The sequence below is a fragment of the Haliotis cracherodii genome, unplaced genomic scaffold (assembly GCF_022045235.1).
Source record: "Haliotis cracherodii isolate W230 unplaced genomic scaffold, xgHalCrac1.p SCAF_3, whole genome shotgun sequence".
NCBI lineage: Eukaryota > Metazoa > Mollusca > Gastropoda > Lepetellida > Haliotidae > Haliotis > Haliotis cracherodii.
In genome coordinates this window covers 52791372-52815144 of record NW_027266286.1, presented here as the reverse complement: position 1 = coordinate 52815144, position 23773 = coordinate 52791372, and the positions used below count along the sequence as shown (strand labels likewise).

At 40.3% G+C, this 23773-nt stretch overlaps 1 protein-coding gene across 1 annotated transcript; it reads right to left on the bottom strand.

Annotated features, from left to right (window-relative positions):
- Positions 1–800: 800 nt before the first annotated feature.
- Positions 801–22269, bottom strand: LOC139475166 (uncharacterized). Its single transcript, XM_071258422.1, has 7 exons — positions 22218–22269; positions 19975–20093; positions 5307–5371; positions 4185–4222; positions 3250–3329; positions 2312–2374; positions 801–1325 (listed from the first exon to the last, which is right to left on the bottom strand). The coding sequence occupies exons 1-7, from the start codon at positions 22267–22269 to the stop codon at positions 1221–1223; spliced, it is 522 nt and encodes a 173-aa protein (XP_071114523.1). The 3' UTR covers positions 801–1220.
- Positions 22270–23773: the final 1504 nt, after the last annotated feature.

Here is a 23773-nt window from a genome sequence, read left to right as displayed (position 1 = left end):
TGAACAATACCACAATGATAGCCACCAACGATGGTCATGAACAATACCACAATGATTGCCACCAACAATGGTCATGAACAATACCACAATGATAGCCACCAACAATGGTCATGAACAATACCACAATTGATTGCCACCAACGATGATCATGAACAATACCACAATTGAATGCCACCAACGATGGTCATAAACAATACCACAATTGATTGCCACCAACGATGATCATGAACAATACCACAATGATAGCCACCAACGATGGTCATGAACAATACCACTATGATTGCCACCAACGATGGTCATGAACAATACCACAATGATAGCCACCAATGATGGTCATGAACACTACCACAATGATTGCCACCAACAATGGTCATGAACAATACCACAATGATAGCCACCAACGATGGTCATGAACAATACCACAATGATAGCTACCAACGATGGTCATGAACAATACCACAATGATTGCCCCCAACAATGGTCATGAACAATACCACAATGATTGCCACCAACAATGGTCATGAACAATACCACAATGATAGCCACCAACAATGGTCATGAACAATACCACAATTGATTGCCACCAACGATGATCATGAACAATACCACAATTGATTGCCACCAACGATGGTCATGAACAATACCACAATTGATTGCCACCAACGATGATCATGAACAATACCACAATGATTGCCACCAACTATGGTCATGAACAATACCACAATTGATTGCCACCAACGATGATTATGAACAATACCACAATTGATTGCCACCAACAATGGTCATGAACAATACCACAATTGATTGCCACCAACGATGGTCATGAATAATGCCACTATAATTGTTTCTGATGATGGTCATGAACAATGCCACTTCAATCACCACCAAAGTTGGTCCTGGACAATGTCACTTTGATCACTATCAACAATGGTCATGAACAATAACAATATGATTTCTACCAATCCTGATCCTGAACAATGCAACCTTGATTATAGAAGTACTATTTGTCAGGCGTCTATATTTCTTGAGAAGGCTGAACAGGAAGTGCAGCCTTCAACTGTTGTAACAACCATTAGTAACACAGGCACATATTCTGCCCACATTTCCACGTATGAGGTCAGAATGAACTTGGTCCCACTTCCTGTATCACCACATCCAACTGTGAGGTCTGATGTTCTCTAGGTTGGCGTTATGATGACCCTCCTGCAACCACACTGGCATCACCACATTGGGTTCTTCTTGAACATGCCCCGCCAGTGGGCGCTGTCGGCCTCGTTGATCCTCTTCTTCAGGAACTCAATCTTCTGGTCCAGCTCCCCCATCTCCTGCAGCACAAACAACACTGTCTTCAGAACAGGAAAGGACAGATCTTATACAGAGACAGTTCCATGTGGGAAACACCATTCACAAGCTGGTCTTGTTAATGACAAGCCAGTTCTGTGGTCTACAACTGCTTCTTATGGAGGGCTATTTTGTTGACAATGTTCCTTGCATGAGCATACAAAACTAAGGGCCATAACCGCTGAAAAATTTGACTTGTTAATTTATACTTCAGCTTTCTGCCGATGTCGCTAATGATTACACATTTGTCCCCTTACATGTTGTTATTTGTTTGTTTGTTGTTCATTGCTGCAGTCAGCAATATTCTAGCTATTTGACAGCAGTCTGTAAATAATCGAGTCTGGACCAGCCAATCCAGTGATTGACATCATGAGCATCGATCCATGCAATTGAGATACAATGACATACATCAACCAAGTCAGCAAGTCTGACCATCCGATCCCGTTAGTCGCCTCTTTCGACAAGCATAGTTGATTTTTACAGCAAGCATGGGTTGCTGGAGACCCATTCTACCTTGGATCTTCATGGGTCCATTACATATAGTGCAAGGATACACAGATTCATCGTTGGACTTAAAAAAATAGAATCAATCATCTGTAAATGCAAATTGTTTCTGAAGTAGTAACAAACTACTCAAATTCAGATCCCAGTTGAGCAATTTCTGATATCATCTACCATCTATTCGTGTTTCTCTATCTCCTCTACTTGAGTTCTCTAATGTACAGCTTGCACAACACATGTACTCAAGATATCAGAACTATTGTAGTAATGAACGAAAGATACACAATGCCCCACACTTTGGTCACTTTCCTGAATCCTGAGTGGCATCCTAGCAAAATGCCTTTCAGTCCACCAAGCGCAGGTATCTTTTGTTTCGTGTAAACATTGTATATAACTAACTGAAACATGACAATCTAAGGCACAGTGTCTGTGTCATAATCTCTGACAATAACTAAGACCGTACACTCACAGCTTTGATTTTCTCTGACCGTCTGTTGTTTAGTTCAGGTGTGGCTGTTTCCAGAGCCTGCAGCTGAAACAGATGATGCAGACACTGATTACTCCGACACTGGGCTCTTCCTGAACAGTCTTCAGAGAAGATTACCATTCTTTTTTCATAAACATATCAAACCACAAGGCGGTCGGGTAGCCTAGTGGTTAAAGAGTTTGCTCGTCACGCCGAAGACCGAGGTTCGATTCCCCACATGGGTACAATGTGTGAAGCCCATTTCTGGTGTCCCACGCCGTGATATTGCTGGAATATTGCTAAAAGCGGCGTAAAACCATACTCACTCATTCAAGTCACTTGTACTGAAACACATCTAAATACTGTTATCTGTGGTATATGTTTAGAATTGCTGGTGAATACAGTCTTATCATGCTTATGCTACATCCAACAGACAATCTGGCAAAGTTCAAAAGTCTTGTGAAAAAGGCTGAATGTGTGTTTTTTTCAGAAAGCATTAACAAATAAACATGAGCAAGTCTTGCTACAGCTTAGGAGATGTTGGTACATCTTCGGTTAAGAAATTGCTCACAGTTCCTTTTCCAAAAGTTTGAAAAAATTGCCTTTTTAAACTATTTAGATACACAATGCCAGTTGATTTCAGCTTTAACACATTACTCATTAAGTATTTGCTTTAGTAAATTCTAGTAGGCCCTATTGGCTTTTATCCAGGCTTTCCTTCAATATTTTGATGTCGCCAAGATGAGTGAGTGAGTGAGTATGGTTTTACGCCGTTTTCCAGCAATATCATGGTGGGGGACACCAGAAGTGGGCTTCACACATTGTACCTATTTCAGGAATCGAACCTGTTTCTTCGGCGTGACGAGCGAACGCTTTAACCACAAAGTACCCGACCGCCCCTCGCCCAGATGAAGGTACAGAAAGGATAAGAATGTACCAACCCTGATGGTGATCTCGGAGAGCTTGGTCTTGACTGCATCGCTGTAGCTGCTCAGCTGGACTGACCTCTCGCATGGCATCACTGTCAAAACATTTACCTGCGGTAATTAACAGAGTCGTTGTTTGCAGCATGTATTCCAGGTATTGCTATTTTTTCTGCACAGGGAATAACCAATTTTGCTACCCAGAGTTGCTTCCCTTTGCCATGCCAGGAATATATGATCGTGGGTTTGAATCCTTGATTCACTGTGATAATGTTTCTAGGTTTGTCTGCACAGTACCCATACATGGGTATAGCCAAAGTGGTACACGTCTTAGACCTACATTACTTTCCTCCCCATGAAACTGACACGCTGTGATATATCTGAAATACTTTCAAAGTAGTGTTTACTGGCTTATATAACCAAGTAAGAGTGTGACATTGTTTATACACTGCTGTGTAAAGTGTCTATCACTCTGGGTCAGCTTTGAGAGGAGAAATATTAAAGGGGCATTGGTGTTTCAGGTTGATAGCAATAGTGAAACATTTCCTTTGTAATTTTTTTCTTCAACTTCTAAGTTTTTTGGTTTGTTGTTTAACGCCGCACTCAGCAATATTCCAGCTATATGACGGCGTCTATAAATAATCGAGTCTGGACCAGACAATCCAGTGATTTATATCATGAGTATCGATCCGCGCAATTGGGATCAATGACATGCTTCAACCAAGTCGGCTAGTCTGACCACCCGATCCCGTTAGTCTCCTTTTACTACAAGCATAGCCACCTTTTACGGCAAGCATGGGTTGCTGAAGACCTATTTTACCCCGGAATCTTCAAGGGTCCATTTCCTTTAAAAGGTAAACTAACCAAAGCAAATATGTTAGCAAAATTATGTAAATTATAAAATAAAAAAAAACTAATGCCTTTCTACTTTAGGGTTATTTTATAATGCTCACCATTTTGATAGAGTCTCACAACCTCCAGCACATAGGGCCTGGAAATAAACACAATACATGACTCTTACAACAAGACTTAGAACACAGAGACATAGGGACAATGATGTGTGTGTCAATGTGGCTTCACTCTTCACATCAGTCAGCTTCCTACTATTGAACCAATGGCTGGCATAGTTATATAACTGCAATAATCTTGAATGCAGTGTTAAACCCCATTTCAACTCACCTCACTAATGGCCGAATATGCTATCAAACTTCCAAAGTGTATATATGATGTTTTGTCTGTTGTTTAGCGCCGCACTCGGCAACATCCCAACCTTATGACAGTGTAAACAATTAAGTCAGATTATATGATGCAGATTGTTACATTGACAGCTTTACAACTAAACAAACACTGAACAAAACAATAGAAATTAAAGGTAAGCTCCAAAAGTTATTAAAAGAAAATAAGAGAGTAACAGGTCTCGATTTGAGGAATTTGATTTAACTAGCACTAGGTACATGAAAACAAAACATTGGTCTCATACATTTATCATAGTTGAAACAGAGGCTGGTTTGTTACCAGTGTCACATGATTTAATGAATGTAATAGAAAAATATGCTCATACTAATAAGCGCCCCCGGCGGTATTTGCTAATATATTGACAAGTGAACAATCCCAATTAGCACCCTTTCCGATTGATCAATGTACACAAGACTTATTTATTCGCGTATAATACGCACTCGTGTGTTATATGCAGCCTTGATACTGGGCAATTAAATTCTGGAATAATATATCTGTCGTATATAAACATTTCAGGCTGTCCGCATAAACCACGAAATTTATCTTTCAACCCTTTTTTTTCACCAAAATAATATTCTAATAAGAGCCCCCATTTTCTAATTTTTAGAGCACCCTCGGTGTATTTTCTCATAAACTAAGCCGGAAGTAGCAATCAGCTGTACACATGTTTCTCAGAATCTACTGGTGATTTGGTTAATAATTACCCAATAACTTTTTTAATTATATTTAAATGTAAAACCCCTGCAAATATTTAACTTTTAACATTAGAGTAATAATAAAGACTGTGACTTTCATGCTTATTTTCAAGCACTGAAGCATGTATATAGACCTGCTCTTACACATCGCTAGTGTTGGCCTCGATCCTGCTGTTGATTGGGATGAGAGAACCCCTCATGTTCCGCAGCTGAAAATATACAATCACACCATTAGTAACTTACCTTATAAATTTATTATCAAGTTTATTCTTATTAATTTTATTTTGTTGACTAAGATTACAGAGCAAGCAGTGAACAAGCAAGTTGTCCAAGCCATACAGAAAACCCTAACTACAAGACACCAAAGTGGGGTGTCCACTTCTTCATGAGAAAACCTTTTTCACTGGGCCCACTTACACAGAACCCCCTTTTCTGAGGCACTCTTAGCAGCTACAAGGATTATAATACACTGATTATTTACACTGGTTTCACAAAGCCCCCTCAGCATTGCTCAGTGTCATCGTAAGCATAAGATTTTCCAAGACCCCCCTTTGCATGAAGGTGGAACTCTTTTGCAATGGAGATGCGTATTTCCCTGAGTTTCCTAACTAGAGTAGTCTCTCTTGTTGCAAGGGCCTGCGTACTCTGATAACTTATGAAGATCTTACCCTAAGGGGGCTTTGTGAAAGAGGTTGGTGCCCTTAGTGTAGCGCTAAGGGCGAAGTTACGATCACCTTAGCCTAAGGGGGCTCAGTGCAAGTGGGCCCTGATCTGGCACTCAAGTCTCAAACATTCCTACTATAGGAAGGCTGGCTGCTAACTGTACCCCAGCACTGATCCCCCATTGGTGGATCCAAAAGGGGGATGAATGGATGCATACACTATTGTTCAGTCACCTTGTGTGTCAATCTGTCACATGCTTTTGTTTAACTCATGACTAGGGTACCTCTCAGTAGTCAGGGTTTGTCTTCCAACACCCATGCTTGTGGAAAGAGGTGACTAACGGGATTGGATAATCAGGTTGATGCATGTCATTGGATCACAATTGGTAGAACGATGCTCATGATGTCCATCACTGGATTGTCTGGTCCAGACTTGATTATTTACAGGCCACACTTACACGCTGGAATATTGCTGTGTGAAGCATTAAACAATAAAGAAACCAACCTTTTTCAAACCAAACAATGTGGGCGAGTGACTGACAGTACAAAGTATGACATATCATCATTCATGAGGCCTGTAAAGCCACACTTTTTTATTTTACGGATTACAGAATTTGGCAAACCAACTGGCAAATCTTGTAGGCATGGTTAGTGCTTTCAAAACATTGGTTCAGCGTTTTAACTTGACATACAAAAGTTGGGGTCAAAGGGACACTAATAATTAATTTTGAGGATCCTGTGAAGTAATGAAAAGGTGTGATGTACTGTCTATCTTAATAATTTCCTTAGAGCCTGGAATGGACTCAATGATCAAGTGGACAGTGGTCATGATTAAATGAGACATGCCCATCAGGGGTGTTCCTGCCCGACCCGTGAAAGTAACGTACCCGGCAAGTGGGAAAATATAATTGAACTGCCTTCAGGCAATTCGGAAAATCTGTGATATTAACTTTGAAACTTAGAAGATGCCTCGGTGTCAACACAGATAAAGTATTTGACTTGTTATTTTTCTATTCTACGCATCTCCCAATAGCTGTTGCTTCAGTTGATAAAGTTTTGTTGTTAAAATTAAAATTGTCTTCATTTCTCTAATTTAGCAGGGCAAGTTGAAAATCTGACCTGACATAAATTTTTTAAGTTTTGAAATTTTGGTATTTTAACATCCAATCTCCACATTTTTGCGTACAAGACGCACATTTATGCCTCGCATAAAACCCTGATGTGTATTTGTGCCTTGCATAAAACCTTGATGTGTATTTATGCCTCGCATAAAACCCTGATGTGTATTTATGCCTCGCATAAAACCCTGATGTGTATTTATGCCTCGCATAAAACCCTGATGTGTATTTATGCCTCGCATAAAACCCTGATGTGTATTTATGCTTCATCAGCACTTCCGACATTTGCAGTGAATGTACACCATTGTTTTCAGCAGGCATACACAATACCACCATGTCAACTACTGGATCACGTCAGGGCAACCTCGTTAACAACTGTCATCAACATGATTGACCAGGCAGTCCTAGTTTGTATGATATACAGAGCTAATTAGGCAGACATTGTTCACATACCCATTCAACGTAAATGACAAACCCTGAATGAGTCTCGACAGGCCACAGACCAGTAGATAATAGCATGAACAGGATTTTGAAAAAGGGGTGCACACTACCTTTGTGTTAAGTCGGGTGTATGGAGCGGGCGCGGGGCGCGGGGAGGAAGGGGTACATCGTGTGGAGTGCACCTTCTGCAAACCCCCTCTGGATCATCAAGTACCCCACCATCAGGTATGATGACCAACAATCATTCACAAATTAACTGCTTGATCCTTGTATATTTGCTCTCACAACAAGCATGGGGATCAAGAGAGCTAGCCATTAAAAGCCATTAATGCTAGTATTTCATCGCACAGTACATATATAAACTGATGATACCAATGAAACATGTTTATACATTTACACTCTTGAAAATCCCCATGGCCATTACTGATTTACCATTTGCAGGGTGTGATTACTAATTTACCCTTTGCAGGGGAATTAAGTGATTACTGATTTACCCTTTGCAGGGGAAGTGGTTACTGATTTACCCTTTGCAGGGGAATTAGGTGATTACTGATTTACCCTTTGCAGGGGAAGTGGTTACTGATTTACCCTTTGCAGGGGAATTAAGTGATTACTGATTTACCCTTTGCAGGGGAAGTGGTTACTGATTTACCCCTTGCAGGGTGTGATTACTAATTTACCCTTTGCAGGGGAATTAAGTGATTACTGATTTACCCTTTGCAGGGGAATTAGGTGATTACTGATTTACCCTTTGCAGGGGAAGTGATTACTGATTTACCCTTTGCAGGGGAAGTGGTTACTGATTTACCCTTTGCAGGGGAAGTGGTTACTGATTTACCCTTTGCAGGGGAAGTGATTACTGATTTACCCTTTGCAGGGGAATTAAGTGATTACTGATTTACCCTTTGCAGGGGAAGTGGTTACTGATTTACCCTTTGCAGGGGAAGTGGTTACTGATTTACCCTTTGCAGGGGAAGTGATTACTGATTTACCCTTTGCAGGGGAAGTGATTACTGATGTACCCTTTGCAGGGATAGCGTTTACTGATTTACCCTTTGGAGGGGAAGCAATTACTGATTTATGCTTTGCAGGGGAAGCGCTTGCTGATTTACCCTTTACAAGCGCAGCAACTACTGATTTACCCTGTGCAGGGTGTGATGACTGATTTACCCTTTACCAGGGATTGGCCTCTTATTCAACTGAGGCTGTATGGAGCAGAATCTACACTGCTGGTAAAGTAGCTGGGAACAAGTCTCACACTGCCCATCTGGAGAGTGAGTGAGTGTGTATAGTTTTACGCCGCTTTGAGCAATATTCCAGCAACATCACGGCCGGGGCAACCAGAAATGCGATTCACACGTTGTACCCATGTCGGGAATCTAAATATATTCAAAATATGCAGCTTCTAATCTATGTCTTTTTTTCTGCCAGGATATGGAAAATGCAATCTACATCTTTAATATTGTAAATGATAATTTGTATTTGTATTTCATCAACTTTGTGCATACGCTGGAATAAGCAAACGATTCATGCTTCCACACAGAGTACATCAACATGTATTTATCTTTGTCAGTTTAACAGTTTCTAACGTGCGCTAATATAATCAAATGCAAAAATGACATCTCTATTATTTGTCAGGATGTATTTGTGCTTCAACACAGTGCATGCCAACATGCCATAATCATCAGTGAACATTCATGAGTTTGTTATATATATGCTAATACGAATACCATACAAATTGGTTAATATATGAACACTTACTCATATTCAAGAGACATTAGATTGGTTTGATGCACAAACGAACATACCAGAATGTTGTGTTAACCAGTGACTCATGAATGCATCACATGTGACGTCACAGATCCATGACTCGAGATGCACCATTTGGAAATCACTTGCAGCAGATTGTGATAAGAAGAAAGATACTCTGTGGTAAGCATTTGACTGATTGTAAGTTTTTCAATAATTGGTACACATTGAAAATATGTCTTCTTAACGTACACACTTCTCTATATTATTCAATGGTTTGCGTTTCTTTTGGCAGTGAGTATATGTCCCTCACGATATGACTAAACCGATAGTCCCACGATATATTCCTGATGATATGACAATCATATTGGAGAATGTATTTCTATATATCCCTGATGATATGACTGAACCATGCTCGAGACGTATTTCTATATATCTCTAATGATACGACTGAACCATGCTGGAGACGAATTTCTATATATCCCTGATGAGGACTGAACCATGCTGGAGATGTATTTCTATATATGCCTGATGATACAACTGAACCATGTTGGAGACAGATTTCTATATATCCCTGATACGACTGAACCATGCTGGAGACGTATTTCTATATATCCCTGATGATATGACTGAACCATGCTGGAGACGTATTTCTATGTATCCCTGATGATACGATTGAACCATGCTGGAGATGTATTTCTATATATCCCTGATGATACGACTAAACCATGCTGGAGACGTGTTTCTATGTATCCCTGATGATACGATTGAACCATGCTGGAGATGTATTTCTATGTATCCCTGATGATACGACTAAACCATGCTGGAGACGTGTTTCTATGTATCCCTGATGATACGACTAAACCATGCTGGAGACGTGTTTCTATGTATCCCTGATGATACGATTGAACCATGCTGGAGATGTATTTCTATATATCCCTAATGATACAACTAAACCATGCTGGAGACGTATTTCTATGTATCCCTGATGATACGACTGAACCATGCTGGAGACATATTTCTATATATCCCTGATGAGGACTGAACCATGCTGGAGACATATTTCTATATATCCCTGATGAGGACTGAACCATGTTGGAGACATATTTCTATAATACCCGGATGATACGACTGAACCATGTTGGAGACATATTTCTATATATCCCTGATGATACCACTAAACCATGCTGGAGACGTATTTCTATATATCCCTGATGATACGACTAAACCATGCTGGAGACGTATTTCTATATATCCCTGATGATACGACTAAACCATGCTGGAGACATATTTCTATATATCCCTGATGAGGACTGAACCATGCTGGAGACATATTTCTATATATCCCTGATGAGGACTGAACCATGTTGGAGACATATTTCTATAATACCCGGATGATACGACTGAACCACGTTGGAGACATATTTCTATATATCCCTGATGATACGACTAAACCATGCTGGAGACCTATTTCTATATATCCCTGATGATACGACTAAACCATGCTGGAGACATATTTCTATATATCCCTGATGAGGACTGCACCATGCTGGAGACATATTTCTATATATCCCTGATGAGGACTGAACCGTGTTGGAGACATATTTCTATAATACCCTGATGATACGACTGAACCACGTTGGAGACATATTTCTATATATCCCTGATGATACGACTAAACCATGCTGGAGACGTATTTCTATATATCCCTGATGATACGACTAAACCATGCTGGAGACGTATTTCTATATATCCCTGATGATACGACTAAACCATGCTGGAGACGTATTTCTATATATCCCTGATGATACGACTAAACCATGCTGGAGACATATTTCTATATATCCCTGATGAGGACTGAACCATGCTGGAGACATATTTCTATATATCCCTGATGAGGACTGAACCATGTTGGAGACATATTTCTATAATACCCGGATGATACGACTGAACCACGTTGGAGACATATTTCTATATATCCCTGATGATACGACTAAACCATGCTGGAGACGTATTTCTATATATCCCTGATGATACGACTAAACCATGCTGGAGACGTATTTCTATATATCCCTGATGATACGACTAAACCATGCTGGAGACATATTTCTATATATCCCTGATGAGGACTGAACCATGCTGGAGACATATTTCTATATATCCCTGATGAGGACTGAACCATGTTGGAGACATATTTCTATAATACCCGGATGATACGACTGAACCACGTTGGAGACATATTTCTATATATCCCTGATGATACGACTAAACCATGCTGGAGACCTATTTCTATATATCCCTGATGATACGACTAAACCATGCTGGAGACATATTTCTATATATCCCTGATGAGGACTGCACCATGCTGGAGACATATTTCTATATATCCCTGATGAGGACTGAACCGTGTTGGAGACATATTTCTATAATACCCTGATGATACGACTGAACCACGTTGGAGACATATTTCTATATATCCCTGATGTCAATGAACCATGTTGTAGAAAGTATTCACCGTAACAAATGTAACACCCAGTGTAGAGTCCACAAGGACACTAGCCTGTGTGATCTATCAGGTCAGGAGTTGCCTACTGACTGCCTGCTCCAACACGCCCGCCAGTGTAAGGCATGGATCTCATCACTCCTCCACACCAGTCAGCACTATACCAGGCAATGGTTTGACCCATTTATTCCCCACCAATCAAGAGAAGTGCTCGTTACGTATGTCCACAGGCTGAACATGGCGAAGGGTGAATCCCTCTTCCTAGTGAGTGGCGGAATCTGCACTGGTGACATAATGGTGTCATTGTTTTCTTCACTTTAAGTAATTCTGTTTCAGATAATCAGTCCTTGAACAAGGTCTTCTTGTTATCTGGGAACAGTATGTGGGTTGTGGAACACTCTAAAGCCCTGGGAGATAGCCACAATGGCTGTGATAAAGACAACAGCAGGTTGTTGTCAGGTATGGAAATTTAAAGGGGTTGTCTGTGGTACTAGACTGACATACCCATGACTGTGTCGTGCCAACGGAATACCAACAGGCCAAGCTTCCTGTTCAAGGTGAAAAGAATACACTTGCATCAGGAACAATGTTTAATATCTGTTTAAGAAAAAAGTTTGTACACATGACAATCTTAGTATTGTTTTATGAAGAAGATGTCTATTTTAATTCCTGACACCTCCATATTCTCACCCGTCATATTAAAACACATCGGATGGGATGTCAGTATAGTGTGCACACTGACTTCCATAAACTCCACACAGCAATACTGTTCCCCGATGTAGAGTGAGTGAGTGAATCACTGCAATATGAGTTGCTTCCCTTCCCATCACACGTCATGGCTTCACATCCAGCATTCAGAGCTCCAGATACTCTCTGAGCATCAAGTTATTTAATTGGGTATTGATAATTCATGATTTATTGATGAAACATTCAAAGCAGTACGAAAACAGAAAACAGAAAAGATAGCATATAACTTTGCATGACATACTGTCATCTTGTCACTTATTAATACTTTATGTGTACATACTTTTGTACGCTTTTGTACCACCGCCAATGGTTTGGAGAGAATAAAGTGTTCTGTTCTAATCTGATAGTTTTCTCTGGGTATTCAATATTGTTTTAGGGACTGGTAATTTGTTACAGAGGAGAGGGGCATGGGAGATTAAAAAGGGGGTGGGGGAGGGGTTAGCAAGAAATATGACAGTGAAAGGGAGCGTGGCAAAATTTATCACACCTATAGGGGGAGAGGGATGGTGGTGCTTGAAAAAATGACAGTTCTATTTTGTCAAACCTAAAAATTATAAATTTGATCATTTTTTATGGAAATGGTCATTATAATAAGGGGGTGGGTCATGAAAAAAAAAAAAATGCTACATAAAATAGGGGGGTCAGCAAAATATCAATCTTTCCACCCCTATTATTCAATGAGTGAGTGAGTGAGTATGGTTTTATGCCGCTTATGGCAATATTCAAGCAAAATCACGACGGGGGACACCAGAAATGGGCTTCACACATTGTACCCATGTCGGTAATCGAACCCGGGACTTCGGCGTGACCAGCCAACGCTTTAACCACTAGGCTACCCGACCACCTCCCCCTATAATTCAGTGATCAGCCCATTACTCTCCCAGGTCAGTTCTCCTACCATCATCAGTAACAAGACATCCATACAGGGCTGTCTGAATGGTTCTATCATCAGTAACAAGACATCCATACAGGGCTGTCTGAATGGTTCTATCATCAGTAACAAGACATCCATACAGGGCTGTCTGAATGGTTCTATCATCAGTAACAAGACATCCATACAGGGCTGTCTGAATGGTTCTATCATCAGAGTGCTTGGCGGTCAGGTGATGATCAGGATACACTGTGCTGACAGGAGAGGCGATAACCATGATAACATGAGATCACATCACGATCACTCAGTCAGGAGTGGATCATGCTTGTATTACAACAGATAACATATTACACAGCACTTCCCAGGCCTCCAGACCTTGTACAACTATCAACCATGATAACTGACCACGTGTAGATGCAGCAACTTGTTCAACTAATGAGACAAACTGGCAGAACCTGGTGGACTTACATCCTCCACAGCAGCTTAAAACTAAAAACTTGTTGAGCTGGTATGAAGAAGCCTCTGCATTCTTAACATGCTCAAAATGGTGAATGAGTATTTTGATTCTAATCAATCCCATTAAAATCAGATCTTAGTTCTCGCTATCGCAATACAAAGATCTGAGGACATCCCATTACGGGACATGTCAGAATGACCTTTCATCCGGCCAATCAAAGCTTTGCTTACCAGATCCTGAAAGTGACTGTCGGAATGTGTTTTCTAATCTTGTAACGTCGAAAACGCTAACACGGTTTATTCCAAACGACAGTTACGGCCCATACGACTGATTCCGTCAAAATTATCGTCTACCTCTCGCTTCCGTGGAATAAACATTTGAATGAAGGAGGTGTTGCACAGTATGTGGGAAGCAGTGCTACAACATTTCAACCATATATTAGACATTCTGAAATTTTCGTTAGTTCAGTTTTCCAAATTTTAATCGAGGACTGTGTCAACATATTTTTCAAGCGTAGTCTGAAATGGAAGTCACCAGGTTGAAACGAGTGGCGTAAAGTTCGAGAAAGCTGCTTTCTAGTTGGCTGATGTCGACTTCTTGTATGTGATTTCAGTGGTCGGTCAAAGTTCGCGAAAGGTCGTTCTGACGTGACCTGTAATGTGATGTCCTCAGATCTTTGTTTAGCGGCAGCCAGAACTTAGATCTGATTTTAATGACATTGAATTCTAATATCCTTATGAATCGTGATGATCATGAGTGAGTGAGTAAGTATGGTTTTACGCCACTGTGTTCAGGTGTACACGTCGCAAGCTCTGGTGTTGAGACAATTTTTAACTTGTACAGTTGGTTCAAAGGGTTCAAACTCAAGTGAGTGAGTATGGTTTTACACCACTTCGAGCAATATTCCAGCAATATCACAGCGGGGGACACCAGAAATGGGCTTCACACATTGTACCCATGTCAGGAATCGAACCCAGGTCTTCAGCGTGATGAGCTGATGAGCGAACGCTTTAACCACTAGGCTACCTGACCGCCCAGATGATCATGATGATATGCAGAGATATGATAAAAAATAAAAATATTAAAATGTTCACTTGTCCTGCAAGTAACCAGTAAAAGATGTTTGTTCAGAATTAAAGGCTGTTTGGCCAGAATTAACATGATTAAAGGCACAATATATTTCAGTTTGAGAATTGTGCATTTTGTGTATTTCAAAACTAGTTTTTGACTAGAAATCATCATGTTCATTGTAATTATTCGCAATAATTCACACTTGTCACAACAGGACAAAGAAATATTCAGGAACAATGATATCGAAAAACCCACAGACAGGAAACACATGTTAACATTGGGAATACAACTCACAAGTTCTAATACAAGTACATAAATGGTCATCTTTACTTTCTTACTGTGTTATCTTCACCTCAAAATCAAACATTCTAACAAAATATTTGTTTAAAAAGTGTCCAATGATTGAATAATTGAGTTGGGTTGACCTCTGCTTTTAAAAGTATTCCAGTTATATCACAGCATGTCAGCTTAATGTGGGATGAATGTCTGAAGGGAGGCAGGTCTCAGACGTTTACCACTCCGGTGAAACCCATGAGCGCGGGTATGGTGCTGACAAACCTGGAACCATACTTAGGGTGAACTGGGATTCTAACCCACAATCGAAGGTTTCTGGTGTGCAGTGTCCAATGAAAAAATGACCCCAAAATGTTTGTCTCAAACAACAAATCCCAGTGCTCTGAACTTACACGCAACTCAGCCAGCCCAAAGTAGACAAACTGAGGTTCACCATGGAGAAGTAGAAGCCAGTGTAGTCTACACAGATCATGTCACAACAGCCTACCATGTCTCACAGTATTGATTTTCTAGCCTCATTACCTGTGATAAATCTCCTGGCAAAACTACACAGAATCAAAATATCTGATTTATAAATATGCATAGAATATGTAGAATGACTTATTGTTGACAGCTTATAGGAGAGAGCCTGCAGCCTGCTTCAATCACAGCCGCACTGCTACAGGCTCAAAGCTAGGATGGTGAAGCTGCCTTATTAGAGCCCATTACGTACAATCTCCCGGCAATTTGGTAACAAGCACGACCTTTACATTCAGTAATATCACCAGCACGGAAGTGTGTCATCAATGGTGGTGTTTAACATGCCAAGACTTCTTATAATGAGTTGAAGTATTTCTGTCGTGGAGCTGTGCCACGCCTATGACTCACAAAGTCTGCCTGGACTAGTATTACATCACAGGGATCGCGACTGGCGATGCCAGTATTTATAATTTACCATGTTTACCAGCATACTGTTTTTGATCATTCTGATTGGTCCCCAACTTCTTAAACTTCATTACCAATTATTAGTCAGTTTCACAGCGTACTGTCTCTACCTTGTATTAAATTAACATATTTTATTACTAACATCTGTGACCAGACAATAAAAAGCATGTCAGCTTAATGTGGGAGGAAAGCCTCACGTCATGCAGGTATTAGACCTTTACAACTTTGGTGAAATCCAAGAGCATGGATATGGTGCTGATGAACCTAGAAACATATCAGGGCGAAATGTTACGAAGACCTCAAGTATGTGCATGTTTATGTCGCACTAATATCCCTGTCAATAATCAAGCCTGGATCAGGCATAAACAACGATCCACGTTAACTGGGTACAACACCACACAATCACTCAGCCGAAATTATGACAACAGTCTCCATTGTGTTGGTGTGTACAGTGATCCCTCACGACACCACGACCATTAGGGTCCAAATAATTGGTGAGCGTTATGGTTGATCCGCGGTTTGACAGAGGTGCAGTCGTAGGGGATACATGACCAACACAACAGTACATGCTCAGACTACCTAACATGATCTACGTCACGATAGCCTCACGTCACACGTTGCAGATCAGAGTTTGAAAAAAGATTAGAACATAATAGTTGTTCTTGATTCATATTTAATAAAAGATGTTTCGAGTATTATTCACAAAAAAAACTACATTGTATCCCTGCAATGAATTCAGGTGCACGAACAGATGAAAACAGACTTTGTATGTACTGCTAGAACCGTGGATTACTGGGCATCTATTCTGCCATAGAATCCCCACTGGCATTATGGGTGGGGACACATTAGTACCTCTTGTGACTGAGGAAGGTATGGCTCTGTGCAGTAGATCTTCATAGTTTCTGTTTACAGATTTGATTGACTATGGCCTAAAGTTTGTTTGTTTGTAGTCTATCGCCGCACTCAGCAACATTCCAGCTCTATGACAGTGGTCTGTAAATAATCGAATCTAGACCAGACAATCCAGTGATTGCTATCATAAGCATCGATCTATGCAATTGGGATACAATGACATGCATCAACCAAGTCTGTGAGCCTGACCACCCGATCCCGTTAGTCGCCTCTTACGACAAGCATGAGTTGCTGAAGACTAATTCTAACCCAGATCTTCACGGGTGAGCTACAATCAGAAAATACAAAGTAATAGTTCATGGATTAGAAAGATTTAAGATTACAAAAAGCTAACAGTTAATCTATTAAATAATAACTGATTCAAAATAATGTATAGGATGTTTGTAGTGAATGGCTACACCCTTATCACCCTTGGTAAACCACAAAATCAGGAAAGTTTGGTCTGTTGTCTCCTCATCATGTTCAAAAATCACTACCATAAGCTACGTGGGAATTGTTTTATTTGTACATCTCTCACATCACAACCTCACATCAGTGGACAAAGGGGGGTAACTCTTTGCACCTGTCAGCTTGCTGTTCTCACTTAGGTACAACATGGGGAAAGTGTTCGACTCTTGTTTAACACTACAGGGGTATAACATGATAATTTCACACCTAATCAATCAGTCCAAACATTGCAACCACTCGATTTTTTCATTTTCAATCCGTTGTTACAATGAGCATGGGGTATTTGGACGTATTCCCGCTTCAGAATCACGTTTTCAGATTTGAGTGAGTGAGTATGGTTTTACGCCGCTTTTATCAATATTCCAGCAATATCACGGCCGGGGGACACCAGAAATGGGCTTTACACATTGTACCCATGTCGAGATTTGAAACCGGGTCTTCGGCGTGACGAGCGAACGCTTTAACCACTAGGCTACGCGACCGCCCCCTTTTCAGATTAGAGCCGACAGTTGACTGATTATTTATGGACTACTCTCTATATTCTGGGAACAGGACAAAAGAACTTTATGGCAATTTTACTTCACTGTAATAAAATTGATATTTCATTGGTATTATATGCTCTGTTATACAACAGATAAGCCAATGAAAACAGATCTGATGTGTCCATACTGCCCTATCATTGCCTTCTGGGTAGCAAGGTTTTGGAGGGTCATTTGTTTTGATGTCTGCTGGATGCTTTGGCTGGAGGATTGTACTTTTTAAAAATCTATTTGTGATGAGAGACGTGAGTACACTGCCCGGGAGAGGCAAATATCACATGCTCTCAAACCCTTTGTCCTTCAGTTCCATATGTATTTTATTGCCCCCATGTTCTAGTACACTGGTCAAAGGGAAGTAACTCTTGTCTATTTTACTGAGAAAAGTTATAAAAACATCCCGATATAATGACGACTAAAGATAAGAAGTATCATCGAGCTCATGATATGACATGTTCTTCAAGAACAAGAAAGTCAGCTAACAGATTACTGCTGGTACGTTAACACTGGAAATAGCAGGTCAACAAACTTGTGGCTGAGTTTTTCAAGCATCCTAACCCCCAACAAACACATTTTCTAAGTACCCAGCACACTTATTACAGCTGATATGGTAGCTAATGGCACATCTGCCATACTTCAAGGGCACGCTGAATGAACATACTGCATAGAAGCCTGTGAATTATTAATCATGCAGATGGCAGAGCCCCTCCTTAATCTGTTAGTCCCATATTTACGGTATGTCATAATGTGATAGGTGTTGAAGAGTGATTGATGTTTGGTGCCATGGAGACAAAAGTAATTACAACCAACATGAGTATTACCATGATTACTGACGAGCTTCAACTGATGAGTAACCATGGTATCAAAAGCTAGTTATATTTTCATTTAACTTTTGTAACATTTTGAGTAAGCCCCCGCTGTTAAGCACATAAGAAGTGCCCTAAATTGGTCTTGAGTGATTATAATAGAATTGTCACAAATTGCATCTTCAATACAACAGAAAAACATTGGCTTATCCAGAGCTACAGATAAGCAGCGTATTTGCGTAAAATACCCACCCACCCCAAAACAAATATTCAAAACCTAATTACTTTCAATTAACTTGTGTACAGAAACGCATGCATTAAATGAAAAACTCAAATGCATAGAAACAGCTCGATACACTGAGAAGCTTTTTCAGCATGCGTACAAAGAAGCTAATTTCCGAAACACAATTACGAGCTACCAGTAATTTACTTCCCGAATCCAGGCTATATATTTAGAACAGTTATATACATCTAAAACATCATATAATTTTTTAAAATCTTAAAATGTTCACTGATCATGCTGATGTGTGATGAATAGATGAGTGAAAAAATATTAGTTATCCAATGAAAAATGTAATAACCCAATTAAAATAGAAACCCTGGAGTAAAAACAAAAAGTTATCTGGAGCTCTGCTACTCTGACAAGCAGATACTTTATTGGTTGTTGTCTATGTATTGTTAGTACTTCATGGGTTACACTACACAACATTCCTCCATCAACCGTCAACCATCAGTACATACAGCTGTATGCATTCACAATGAAGGAGGAAGTGAGTTGGGTTTAACGCTGCTTTTAACAGTATTACAGTTATATTGCAACGTAGGAGGAAAGCCAAAAGCGATGCAGGTCTTAGACATTTACCATTGTGGTGAAACCAGCACGGGTCTAGTGCTGACAAACCTAGAAACATAATCAGGGCGAACCAGACTTACAGGAACTGATAGTACCATACAAGCCTGCACATTCTCTTACATCAAAAGATCATGTGCTAGTGGTGCCAAAGTCACGTACCAAAACACATGGAGATAGGTCATTTCAATATGCTGGCCCATTAGCTATCAAACAATCTGCCACAAGAAATAGAGAAACAGAAAATCTGACAAACTTTAAAAAGACACTCTAAACCTGTCTCTTCAAGAGAGCCTTTGACTAGACCAAACATGGTCCAAGCGAATTTGAGCAGTTGTTAATTGGAAAATTCTTAATTTAATTTTAATTTAATTTAACCAGGACAAGCAAACTGTATCAGTGTTCGATTCAGTTACATCATTACCTTGAGGATGAGGTCAGGATCACTGATACAGAATGCCTTCTTCAATGCAAGCCTGACTGTTTCAGTGTCTTCATTGTCATTGATGTTCATGGACACGGCATTGCTGTCTGCAATGTCATCTGAAACAGAGAGGCATACTGATTAACATACATCATTAACAATACACTTTGTCTTATAGTGATATACCGTCCATGATAGGGTATTGGTTGTCAGTTTTGGACAGTAATACAGTCACATTATAAGTGCATAAAGCATGTATAGATAATTACTTCGAGTCCAGGAACACCACTAGTTGATAGGATAAGGGATGGTGAAGAAACACAATCAGCCAGATCAGACATTGTGACCAGCCTCATTAGCTGTTATGACAAGCATGGGTTAATTGGAAAACTATTCTGACAGAGAATTTTGCCAGCGAAACAATATTTATCGTGCTATGAAATCAACTTCAAGATCAGATATACCTTTTTCATAAAAAATATTCAAATATTTTAAATCCACTATTCACCGTGTAGCCAAATGTTCAATCAATTATATGTGTTTTTATTCATGCAGTTACAGGTAAATAAAATTACATGATATACATCATTTCTTTTCTTTGTCTTCCTGTCAAGTGAGTGAGCGAGTATGGTTTTACGCTGGTTTTCGCAATATTCCAGCAAATGCACGGTGGGGGTCACCAGAAATGGGCTAACGCATTGTACCCATGTGGGGAGTGAACCTGGGTCTTCGGCGAGATGAGCGAACATTTTAACCACTAGGTTACCCCACCATCCATCTTCCTGCCAAGACACCTCAGTTGTGTATTAATGGTATAAACCCAAAGGGTCCACCGGTGATTGGGTCCAGTGGACATTTTGAGGAAAGCGTCCCCTGAATAATCTGCCCAATCTGTCAAATTACCATGATCTATACCCTGCTGACGCTTACATTTTCTTAGGGACCATGTGGTGAGGGCTAGAAAACATATATTGCGACAATTATCATGGAAGTTTGCAAACAAAAAACCTTCCTTGCACACACACTTTGTTATTTTCAGTTGATTTATTGCAACAAATATTGAAAGTGTATTATGGTGAGGTGAGGTGAGATAGGGTTGAACTTCGCATTCAAGATTATTGCGTGTGTGGCTGCTTATACTATTCTGGAAATATGCAAAATTTGTAGTGGTAGTCCACCAAGATACCACCAACTGAAAGTGTGACAGAATATAAACTGGCATTAAAGCGATTGAGCCAATACTGTAACTTTACAAACACCCTCAATGAACACTTACAAGATAGACCAGCAGCAGGGTTACGAAATGAACATATTCAGAAAAGGTTGTTGACAGACAAGGAATTAACTTGGCAGAAAGCGTGTGAGGTGAGGTGAAATGGGGTTTAACATCGCATCCAAGATTATTGCACTTATATAGCGACGTGCATGCACGTGTGTGTGTGTCTGCTTGTACTAGACCGGACTGATGCCGATTTATAGTGCTAGCTCACAGAGATTCCATGCCACAGATTAACATGCTTACCCCAATTAGACCCATTACATTGACTCCAACTTTGTCCTTATCTGATCCTCATTTAGTTAATGTCAAGGGCCAGACAGGGTAAAATGTAGCATCTTTTAACGTCTTCTGGTATGACACGACCAGGGGATCTAATGAGTGACCTGCTCTTAATCTATTTTGGAAGAGGGCCATTGGGGTAAAATATCCATGGGCCCTTAGGGTGTAATTTTTGTCAACAGGATGTTTGGAAACAGCCATGAGCATGATGAGCCTTGTCACTGACCAGCTGACTGACTCACCTTCACAGATCTTACTTCTGTGACCTTTGCCTTTGGGCCCTTTACGTTCATAAGGTGAATTACATTTAATAATTCATAATTTTCCGTTTTTACTACCTTGGCCCATAGCCTACCACTGACTCTATAAACTGTCACCTTGTAATGTTATTAGTAATTCACGGTTAAGAATGACCTGTCACATACTCAAGAAAATAAGGAGGAGTGTACTTACTGGACTAACATATTGCATTTAGAGCCGCACCCAACGATGACCGAAAAACCCCCAACCCCCAACCTGGCAGCGGTGACTTACTCACTTAGTGATGTCATGTCATTCCGATTTGTAGGTGGTTTTAAAGCTTTCCAATTGTTTTAAGTCACTGCATATTACCGGATACTTGCACAAGTACGTAGATAAGCCGTACATCTAGCTAAAACAATAAATTCCACTCGCAGTAACTTACCATCCACGTCAAATCGTTTGACAACGACCCAGATAGTCTTACTTGCGGCCATTTTTGTTTACACTCAGCATGAGGTAAGGGAAGTAACTCTGGATCTAAGACGGGCACCTGTTGATTATGTAGCCGTCATAAAATGTCTAAATCCCCTTCGATTCGATCCCCGGACAGTATGTTAATATGTTGATGTAAAAGTATCCCCATCTGGGAAAAGATGAAAGTGAAAATGGAAAGTGACTAAAACATTTAGGCAACCCCGAGGATAGATTATTGGCTTGAGTGAGTGAGTGCTTGGGTGGGTGCGCGCGTGCGTGCGTGACCGACAATGCTGTAGCTATATTCAAGGCGTATTATGTTAGAAAGAGGACACACATTTTTCAGACTCACAAATGCCCCTACATTGACAAATTATGTTGTTTCTTAAAGCGATATTAACGAAATATAGTGTTTTGAGTATCCATGGTATTCGTGATAACTCGAATACATGCTTGGGGATTCCAGGTTAGAATAGGTCCCAAGCACCCTATACTGGTCGTAAGAAGCGACTTAATGGATCGGGTAGTCAGGCTCGCTGACTCGGTTGATGGCCTGTTATTGTACTCCGACGGCGTGGATTGTTGCTGACAATATCGATGACTGGATTGTCTGGACCTGACTCGATTATCTACAGGCCGCCGTCATTTAGCTGTACAATAACAAACAAATCGATGGAACCTTGTAGGTATTCTAGGAAGTGTCGAGAGATGACTAGTGTACCACGTTCTACCGGGTACCCGTTAAGTGTTGGGTGAACGTAAGCAAGTTGTAGCTGAGTCACGAGTCTACAGCGACACAATACAACTGATTGGTCGTGTAATGACCAGATTCTTGACCTCCGGTCCTGTTGTGTGAACCTAGCGTACATCGACAGCACAAACTGTCATTAATTCTCCAGATTATTGACTGAAAAGTCCTAGTGACACACTAAAACGCACTACAGCATCTGAATAAATACTAGTTTTGTTTCAACAGTTATTTCTATCAGACTGACAGACAGACAGACAGACAGACAGACAGATATTTTGTTTATGTCTCACTGGGTGTACAGCATTATTTACAACAAGAATCAATGTACATAAAAAAGTACACACACCACTCCTTATGAAGTTATGAGAGACTAAAACGATTTAAAAGACATTTAAACAAGGTTGAGAAGATAAAATATAAAATGAAATACTTAAAATTTATACACAAGGTTTCGACGTCGGGTAAGTATAAAATGGCGGTTTTGGCGACATGTTTAACGATGCCAACGGTGGAGAATAAAAAGCATAATTGTTCTACATCATTCAGATTATCAAAATCTTTAACATCTCGAACAATATCATCGAGAGATTTGCGGAGATTGTTATACACGGGGCATTTCAAAAACACAAATTTCATTTTCTGCGTTATTACAACACAGGGGACAAATTCGCTGTTCCAACAGCAGGTTTTTCAAAACGCCCAGTCTAACCTACTTAACGTTGTCAGCTACATTTGGCTGTTGAACTGTCAGCTGATATACTGTTAGGGTTCGC

Bases quoted from the DNA above. Each gene is read 5' to 3' on its own strand.
- LOC139475166 (XM_071258422.1), bottom strand. From the start codon at position 22,269: ATGGCCGCAAGTAAGACTATCTGGGTCGTTGTCAAACGATTTGACGTG. The intron at 5,372-19,974 runs GTAATGATGTAA...GTATATTTTCAG, and splicing joins ATCCTGACCTCATCCTCAAG to CTGCGGAACATGAGGGGTTC. The intron at 4,223-5,306 runs GTAAGAGCAGGT...GTTTATTTCCAG, and splicing joins GAGGCCAACACTAGCGATGT to GCCCTATGTGCTGGAGGTTG.